General features: G+C 36.2%; 2 protein-coding genes across 2 annotated transcripts; one reads left to right on the top strand and one right to left on the bottom strand.

Moving 5' to 3' along the window:
• Positions 1-370: 370 nt before the first annotated feature.
• Positions 371-4,843, top strand: LOC110621362 (oligopeptide transporter 3). The gene is made up of 6 exons (XM_021765621.2): positions 371-986; positions 1,250-1,347; positions 2,641-3,210; positions 3,347-3,602; positions 3,742-3,924; positions 4,017-4,843. Exons 1-6 carry the CDS (start codon positions 471-473, stop codon positions 4,632-4,634), a joined length of 2,241 nt encoding a protein of 746 aa, XP_021621313.1. The 5' UTR covers positions 371-470; the 3' UTR covers positions 4,635-4,843.
• An 894-nt stretch (positions 4,844-5,737) lies between these two features.
• On the bottom strand, positions 5,738-9,851 carry LOC110621728 (SNF1-related protein kinase regulatory subunit beta-2). Its single transcript, XM_021766015.2, has 4 exons — positions 9,244-9,851; positions 8,297-8,475; positions 8,027-8,189; positions 5,738-6,338 (listed from the first exon to the last, which is right to left on the bottom strand). Exons 1-4 carry the CDS (start codon positions 9,478-9,480, stop codon positions 6,012-6,014), a joined length of 906 nt encoding a protein of 301 aa, XP_021621707.1. The 5' UTR covers positions 9,481-9,851; the 3' UTR covers positions 5,738-6,011.
• Between the last annotated feature and the right edge of the window lie 249 nt (positions 9,852-10,100).

Genomic DNA, 10,100 nt, shown 5'->3' with positions numbered 1-10,100 from the left:
TAATATATTTTTTAAAATTAAAAAATTAATTAAAAAATTTATTTATATTACATAAATTAAATAATAATTTTTCTATATATAAAATATATCTTGGGGGCTCTTTTGAATTATAATGAAAGATGTGTGCTCCTTAAAAAAATAAAATAATTCTATATGGGCTACCTGCCAAGTGTTAGGCATGAAGGGTATTATAGTCATCGAAATGGGAATAATTAAGTCAGCGAGTCAAGACCGTGAACCAAATCACCCTCCGAGAAGACCGAGCGGAGACTGAAGATCTAAACAAATTCGCAAATATTAATTTCATGAAGGGCATTATCGTCATAAAAAATCACCACATCTCCCCTATAAAACAAGCTCACTCCTCACTGACACTTTTCAATCCAGAGTGTACCCTCTTCGCTACAGCATACAGCTAAAAGAGAGAGAGAGAGAGAGGCCTTCACTTCACCTGCCTTTGGTGTTCATCAATGGCGAGCAAGAGTCAAACCCCTGCCGGTGGTGGTTTAGAGGGAGAAAATTTCACAAATGGAGGCTCACAAGAGCATGAAAGTTGTCCTATAGAGGAGGTGGCTCTAGTGGTGCCGGAAACCGATGACCCAACACTTCCAGTGATGACATTTCGTGCCTGGTTTCTGGGTTTAACTTCATGTGTGCTCCTGATATTCCTGAACACTTTCTTCACCTACCGTACTCAGCCTCTCACAATCTCAGCCATTCTTATGCAGATTGGTGTCCTGCCCATTGGCAAGTTCATGGCCAGGACCCTTCCTACCAAGGAGTATAAGATTTTTGGGTGGGGTTTTACTTTGAATCCTGGGCCTTTTAACATCAAGGAGCATGTGATCATCACTATCTTTGCTAATTGTGGGGTGTCTTATGGTGGGGGAGATGCATACTCGATTGGTGCCATTACGGTTATGAAGGCTTATTATAAACAAAGCCTGAGTTTTATTTGTGGGCTCCTCATAATCTTGACCACCCAGGTCTTTATAAATCCTCTATCTGTCTCTTCTTTTGCTTTTTCTTCTTTGCTGGTAGAAAGTTTGTTTTGCATTTAATCTCAACTGAAATGTTTTGTCAAGTTTTCTACCTTTTGGCTAGGAAAAAAGGTTTCTTTTTAATTATTTTTTCTTCTAATCACTCCTTACTTCACTTTTTAATTATCCACCTCTTTTGTATCTACCCTTTTTTTTGGTATTTCTTTTGGTTGTTATTTTAATTTTCCTTCCATTTGCATGTTATGCAGATATTGGGGTATGGATGGGCTGGGATGCTTAGGAGATATCTGGTTGATCCTGTTGAGATGTGGTGGCCTGCAAATCTTGCTCAGGTTTCTTTATTTAGGTCGGTTTTCCTCCTCAATTGTTTTTACCCTTTATGAGTTTTCAGAATATCTGTTTGGTTGATAGGAAAAGGTAGGAAAATAAAAGAGGCTTCTTCCTTGTTGTTTAGAACCATATGTTTAAACTGGGCCTTAGAGAATGAAACCACAGCTATTGTGGAGCGATTACTATAACAAGGTCGGATGATTTTTTTTTTTGTTTAATGTTTGTTGTTAAAACATGATATGTTAATAGAGAGAAATTTTATACTTTTCTCAACAAAAATCTTTTGGGGAATGACTCTTTGCGGGTCAAATTTAATTAGATCGAAGTTGCACAAGGCATCTCAAAATTCTTAGGCATGTTTTGGTATAGTATGCACTGTACTTGATAAATTATTTGGTATGGGATAATTATGTGAGCATTTGTGGAAAATTCTCTTTGTTGATTGTTCATAATAAAGCTAAGTGCACTTATAATATTGAGATTGAGAGCCATTTTTTTCCCAGAAAAAGTACCATTTTATATTTAGGCTCCATTTGTTTTACTGAAAAATAGAAAACATTTTTCACAATTTCTAGCCTTTGGTTCTGATCAAAAGAAAAGTACATTTTTTTTTAGAAGAGAGAAGTCATTTTTTGCACTTTGAGAATCTTATTAGAACCTCTATATACAAAGTTTTTAATATATTTTGCTTTTTAAATTAGAACTAAGCAATGAAAAACAAGTCATTTTGTTGGAAAATGTATATTTTCCAAATACAAGTGTGCTTTTGGGAAAAAAAATGGAGCCTTAATAAGCTGCAGTTTTCCAATAATATTTCCAATATCAATGCCAAACAGACTCTAAGTGGGCTGTGATGTTGTGAGCTACATAATGGGGTTAGCATTTTTTTTTTTGGTAAATCTTTATAATAATAAAAATTATCACCATGTTGGATGGGGGAATTCAAGCCGGAGAACCCCAACTCCCCTCACTTAAGTACAGGCGACAATGATGTGATTATTATTAGAGAAAATATCTCATTTCTGGCCTTAAAATATGGGTTTAATATTCAAGGCTTGGACACTTAGTAACTCTACAGGCATGAAAATATTGTCAATGGATAGTGCAATAACTTTGTCTTTTTCTTTAATTTTCTATGATGATGTGCTTATAATTGTGGATGAAGCAAAATTAGTCTACTGCTTAAAGTATTCTGAACCAAATCTACAAGCTTAATCAACTGTGATTACCTTTCTTCCTTATTTATTTTCTTTTTTTAATTTCAATGGGAATAATTTTTTATCATTTGCCAACAACTTCTTTTCTGCAGGGCACTCCATGAAAAGGAAACAAAAAGTAAAGGCATGAGTCGTATGCGGTTCTTCCTTATAGTGATGACAGCAAGCTTTCTTTATTATGCGCTGCCTGGCTACTTGTTCCCAATATTGACATTTTTTTCATGGGTCTGCTGGGTATGGCCTCACAGCATCACAGCTCAACAAGTAGGGTCAGGCTACCATGGGCTTGGAATTGGTGCTTTCACCCTTGATTGGGCTGGGATTTCAGCATACCATGGCAGCCCCTTGGTGGCACCCTGGTCTTCCATTCTCAATGTTGGGGTTGGCTTTGTGATGTTTATCTACATAATAGTTCCTCTGTGTTATTGGAAGTACAACACTTTTGATGCTCGGAAGTTTCCAATATTCTCTAATCAGCTGTTCACTTCCAGTGGTCACAAGTATGATACCACAAAGATCTTGACCCCAGATTATCAACTCAATGTACCTGCTTATGATAGTTATGGGAAGCTCTATCTTAGCCCTCTTTTTGCCCTGTCGATTGGATCAGGATTTGCAAGGTTTACGGCGACTCTCACTCACGTGGCACTGTTTCATGGAAGGTATGCTGCTTTCTAATTGCTAGTTTCATACAGTAGTAATATTCTGTTCAATTTACCATGCTTGTCAGTGAAATGTTAATGCACTTTACACTGGAATCTTGAAGAATTGACGTAATGCATGGTTTCCATTGTTCAGAGATATTCTGAGACAAAGTAGATCAGCCATGAAAAATGTGAAATTGGACATTCATGCAAAATTGATGAAAAGTTACAAAGAAGTGCCTGAATGGTGGTTCTACATTCTACTGATAGGGAGCATTGTCCTATCTCTATTGATGTCTTTTGTATGGAAAAAAGATGTACAGCTGCCATGGTGGGGTATGTTATTTGCCTTTGGCTTGGCGTGGATTGTTACTCTTCCTATTGGGGTCATTCAAGCAACTACCAACCAGGTACTGCAACTAACTTCCCCAATTTTTTGGTCTTTCCTCTTCTTTGCCTCCCCACATAGGAATTTACTTTGATGCAAAAATGATAAACAAATGGAATACTCGAGTTTTGCCTCATTATGTTATTGTTTCTACAATGCAGCAACCAGGATACGACATAATAGCACAGTTCATAATTGGGTATGTTCTTCCAGGGGAACCAATTGCAAATTTGCTTTTCAAGATTTATGGGCGAATTAGCACAGTCCATGCTCTTTCTTTCTTATCTGACCTTAAACTTGGGCATTACATGAAAATACCACCACGGTGCATGTATGTGGCTCAGGTATTGCATCTACCTGAAACTTTTGCAGTTGAGCGTTTGAAATGTTTGCTTTTTATAGCGAAACACTAACAGTTCGGTGGTTGGTTTGCTAGTTGGTGGGAACTCTGGTTGCTGGAACTGTCAATCTTGCAGTTGCATGGTGGATGTTGGAGAATATTGAAAACATCTGTGATGTTGAATCACTCCATCCTGAAAGTCCTTGGACCTGTCCTAAATACCGAGTTACTTTTGATGCTTCTGTCATCTGGGGTCTGATTGGTCCGAGACGACTCTTTGGACCTGGAGGGATGTATCGGAATTTGGTATGGCTATTCCTTATTGGTGCGTTCTTGCCGGTACCAGTCTGGATACTGAGCAAAATGTTCCCTGAGAAGAAATGGATTCCACTGATAAATATACCAGTTATATCTTATGGGTTCGCTGGAATGCCACCTGCAACTCCCACCAATATAGCAAGCTGGCTGATCACTGGAACAATCTTCAATTACTTTGTATTCCGATATCGCAAACACTGGTGGCAGAAGTATAACTATGTTCTATCTGCGGCATTGGATGCCGGAACAGCTTTCATGGGTGTATTGTTGTTCTTTGCTTTGCAAAACGAAGGCAAAAATTTGAAGTGGTGGGGTACAGAAATTGATCACTGTCCTTTGGCATCATGTCCAACTGCACCTGGTATCGCAGTTAAAGGATGCCCCGTCTTTAAATAGACATGTAAATGCAAAGTTGGCCTAGTTGTAAGAGAGGAAAAGGAAAAAGAATAGAGCAGGAAAAGTTCTTCAAATAACTAGCTTTGTATATTTTCACAGGCTTCTTCTTGAGTGAAATCGATGGTCATTCTCTTCAAGTGCCATGCTTCTGGCACAGTTTTATGTTCCATTTTCCAAGTAATCAAAAATGTATTTTCTTGTTTTTCTTACCAGCTAGTTGCCGTTTCTGTGTTACAGAAGTCAAAATTGAAGAAGAGTTGTAAATGAATCTAGCTGTTCATGAGATATTTGATGATCAGTCCAATAACAATTTGATTTCATTCCATTCATTTACATCCCAACTACTTGTGCTGGTAGGTTTCCAGTAGATTGACAAATTACCAAGGCTTGGGCACTCGGCTACACATTCTTTCCTCTCCAGTTCTCAGAAATGATTATGCATGCTAGTCTTCATTTGATCAGAAGAAACGTATGATTCTCAACAACTAATATTATTGAGACTAAGTAATATAAATATTTAAAATTAAAATATAAATTATTGCTATAGCTTTTTTTTTAGAAAAAATAGCAGCTTAAAAGAAAAAAAAACTTATGAAATTTATTTATCAGTAAAATTCCCTTTTTTTGAAAATAAAAAAATTAATTGTTTATTATTTAGTTGTGATGTTAAAGAAAGAGTTATTTTTTAAATTTATGTATAAAAAGTGAAGTTATATTAATAAGATTCTCAAGGTCTAAAATTCGTCTTTTAAAAAATAGCAAGTAATTTTTCTTAGTCATTTGATCTGAGAAATATTTTTCACCTAAATGAATTCCAGCTTTAGTTGATCCATAAACAATGCAAGAGAATGGATACTAGTCTTTAAAAGTTCCAGAGCTAATAAATGGATCAAATATTGCCGAAAATGTTGCATTAATAAAGCTGTAATTGCTTGCTGCTCTTCCTTCTATTCACAAGCAAAGTGCATTATGCTTTGCATAATCCTCTTAAATGCTGACAAGCCTACAAAAAGAATTTCAACTCTTCTTCCGCCTCAAACAAAACTGCAGAGGACTTATCTACTTGAAATACTTCAAATAGAATTCCAGATGATACTATCAAGTTGAAATAATACATAATCTCGTAATATCGAAAGCTTCATTTCTTCTCAATAATTTCTACACATGGACAACCAAATAGTCCAACCAAAACAAGTAAAAAGTTGCCTAATCAATGTTTACCAAGCATTTGCATTATAAGAGAATACAATCTTTTTAAGTTTCCTTAGGATGACTTCTTCCAATGCTTTGCATAAGCTACTAGTGCAGCTTTCCCCTTAATAATTATACTACGTCCCGTGATTGTAGAATAAAAACCAGCATAGGTGCAATAAATTATTACCTCTGTATGGACTTGTAGAGCACCACTGTCACATATTTGGCTAAAAAACGATGTGTTGAACCAAGTGCAACCACAGCTGGGCCACCCTTCCCTTTTTGCATGTAGAGATGATTAAGCACCACATGTTGAGGTCTAGATAAAGGTGGTGGAATCTCCATGTATGATGATGGCATGTTGAGCAGTGTCATCTGCAGATGTGGCGGAACAAATGGTGGCTCCTTTGCGAAATCATCATTTCCCAGTTGCATGTTGTTGTAGCTCGACTCTGGAGATTGAGGGGGTTCGAAACTAGATATACTTTCAAGGTCCTCTGGAACATAATCCTGCCCAAGGATCAATAAACTTAATCCATTGATATCCAATAATCAAGTGCTAATCCTCATTTTCCAGCAAGCTTTTAGTTGAGGAACTTTTTGTACAAAACAACACTCGGAGGAGCTACACACTTGACCCTTCATGACAATAAGACAAGAAATGGTTGCTTCTATTTGTATGTTAGCACAAATGTGAATGTGCACACATAATTGTAATCATGTGACTACTCACTATGCACGCGCATAGATGTGTGTGCACACACATAATTGTAATCATGTGACTATTCCTATGCACGTGCAAAAACTAGCTACTTGTAACTAGCCTGCCTGATTAATTAGTCAGTTTTAGAACAAAGCAAGTTCACTCTATCTGCAACACACTGACAACACAAGATATAAATGCACCAACACAGAGATCTTATCAGCGAGTAATAGGCAGCAGCACCATCTTAGACATGAATATAGCAATTGAATGAAAATTTGGCTTGAGAGATGACATTTCAGTAAACTGAAGATGTTATTTCAAGATCAACACAGCTTAGTGTTGCTTTTGTATAATACTGCATCATATAAACAAGACTTATTTTGAGCAAGTTGATATTCTTAGATCACACTTGAGAAACAATGATCATATGGACACATGGAGTATTAAAATTTACTTGCACCAACAAAGTTCTTTAGAGAAAGCAAAGTTAAACTTCTACAGATGTTAGAACTATTGCAATCTTTCTTCCAAAGCTTTTCTTCACTGTACAACAAGGTTCCTACAATGCCTTGTGAGTTTAAAATATATTACCACTAGTTGAAGAGAGATTCTGCTTCTAATTCTTGAGAGTTTTGAGCAAATCTATGTTTGCACATGTTTACTCAAATCATATATTAAAGTGCAGAATGAAAATAATGTGACTTCTTAAAGACAATAAGAGTCATCACACTGAAGTCTATAGTTCCCTTTCAATTTTCACTTCTGTAGTTCTAATCATGCAGAAAGATAAAAGATCAAGGGACTAAGAGAATAAGTACATATTTGAATAAGTACATATTTTTTCATAGTAGCAGTCATAGAATACCAGAATTCAGGATTAAGGGTTGGAAACCGAGTTATTAGAATCCCATCAAAAAGGCCACTATTCTGGGTCAATTCAGAACTGGTGTTTGAGCTGCTTTTGACAAAAGCATTGCTTTGAATAAGATAATTTGAAGTCACTAAAAATTATAGTCATAATAACTCCAAAACAACTAAATGGCTTCAGACTGCTTTTTCCAACATTACCCAGAAGGGTGCTTTCTAAACAACATGTTTGAGGTGCCTAAATCCCAAACAAGCTCTAAGTGTATCAAAATTAGTCTAACCTAAGCAAAATAATGACAACTGATTCATTATTTCCTTTTTTAAATTACAACTGAATTACTGATCCATTATTATTTTTCAAGAAAGGAATAGAAATGGAACGTATGAGGTATAACCAACATACACACAGTTTAACACCCAAATTTTACATTTTCTAAATTTCATCAAACTGAATTTTATATTTTCGTGTACCAGCTAAAATAACTACTGCATCTGTCCAAAGTTTTGCAGCCAATGTACTTATGCAAAAAAAAAAAAAAAACATGGCTAGAGCTCAAATCCACGAGTAAACTGGTGAAAAGCTTTACGCTACAACATGCAAAATTGGTGATGATAAAAAATTTACCTGCAAGTCCAAAATGTTGTAAGCATTGCCATTATCATCTTGGGCCCAAGGTAAGTCAGGGATATGCCTCCACTGTCCATCAACAATAAACCTATACTGGTAAACCCCAGAGGGAAGTACTTTCATTATACTGTAATCTTTTCCAGATCTCTGCAAGGGAATTCTAAAACAACAAAGTGAAAGGAAATATTAGATACTTGAGTACCAGCTACTAGCTAAATTAAAACGAGTAAGGCAAAAAATTTTAAAGAACAAACAAATTTCTACAACCTTTTCTTCCAGTTGTCCCATGATCCCTCAACAGCTATTTCCTTGCCACCATAGCTCCACGAAATCATTGTTGGAATCCCTTGCTCATTGCACATTTCTTCATACCCAACAGCAGTTTGGGTCCATGAATTGCTTGGTATCTGGATCTCATCTGGTCTTTGTAGTGGAACTATTGGAACCTATAAAGGGAAACAAAAGCGCCAAAAGACAATGAAGATTAAGAATTTATATAGATTGTTTAAGCACACAACCTGTGTTATATGCATTAAACAGAGTATGTGAGTTGAAATATCAAAGATTAAATGAAATGATCAAGCACTGAGTTCCATCAACATATACCCAGATTTAGTTTGTGACAAATTTGATCTTCTTCAATTTGACACCCTCATTTTTTTTCTTGTAAAGCAAAATCAAATTTCAACACTTCATAGAACATTCATGGGAAGAGCTATTATATGTTTTACAAATGGTATCAACAAATCATATCCGCTCATCGCACAATATCAGAGATAGGAGCTCATCAAAGAAACCATGTAGCCAATGCAATTGACAAGCAAATAAGCAAACGTTCAATTTAGTTGAAAGTAATTCCTCGACTATGCTTTCTACCCAAAAGAGCCAACATTCCAAATAAAAAGCTTTTATAAATAAGGATAAAATTTTCCGGCAGCTGACATAAAACTGCGTTAAGCATAAAAGAGAAGCCCATTATACTAACAAATGTGTAGACAGAACGGTGTTCCCTCGAAAAATCCTCAAAACAAAACAAGTAATCAGATTCTTCAAATCCTTTGAAGAGGCAACAATGTAAATGTTCTTGCACAATAAAAATCTCCATTTCCTTGCATGTATGTTAAATCAATAATGGAAACCCACAAGAGAATCATCACAACCAAGGGGGAAAGAAAGAACAAGAAAAAGAAACAAAAGAAAAGAGAAAAACTGACCTGAGGAGTGAACATGAGAGGCGATTGAGTGGCCCTAGGGCTGTGAGGAGGAGACTGACCCATCAATTCAGGAGGCGGTGGAAGATAGCCAAGGTGGGCCTCATCTGGTGCAACCATGCCCTCACTGCCGTTTTTGCCTCCTCCGCCTTCTTCATCAACCCCAACTCCAACCCCACCACCACTTGATCCTGAAGGGCTATTTGCCCCATCTTCTTCTCTTCCATTCACATTTCCCATAATATAATAAATAAATTATCTATCAACCTCCACTGAGTTACAGAATATCAGAGATATTATTATTAGTGATTAGATTCTGATTATTAAATTATACCCAATGCCCATTACAGATTACCCAAAACCCATGAACTAGAAACAAATTAAATCAACAACAGCCCATCAAGAAATCGGCGACAGAGATTCTCAATTCGAAGAATTTTTGGCAGAAAATGAAATGGGCAAACATAGCAAAAAAAGAAAAGGAAAAGTGAAAAGAATTTTCCGATGAGCTTGGAAGGTGGGATTTGAGAATTGAAAATGAAGGGTGCGTGCGAGTGCGAGTGCGGGTGCGGTTGCAGTGGTGGTGATGGTGGTGGTGGCGGTGGGCCAATCCAAAGCTGAATATATCGAATTTGATGTTTTTATTGTTTATTATTTATTTTTATTAAATTCAGAGAGAAATGATGTGCTGACATCATCCATTGACAAAGTCTTTTTTATTAAAAATAAATCATTAATTTTCTCAAGGTTCTTTTTTCCCTCGTTGTTATGCTTCTTGTTGTGTGTAATAAACTCCAACCCAATAGCCTTTTCTATTTTTTTAAGCAAAATTTTGAAGATAATTAAAAAAAAATCGTAAA

Source organism: Manihot esculenta, chromosome 8, assembly GCF_001659605.2.
Source record: "Manihot esculenta cultivar AM560-2 chromosome 8, M.esculenta_v8, whole genome shotgun sequence".
Classification (NCBI taxonomy): Eukaryota; Viridiplantae; Streptophyta; class Magnoliopsida; order Malpighiales; family Euphorbiaceae; genus Manihot; species Manihot esculenta.
This window is presented reverse-complemented; position numbering and strand designations above follow the sequence as displayed.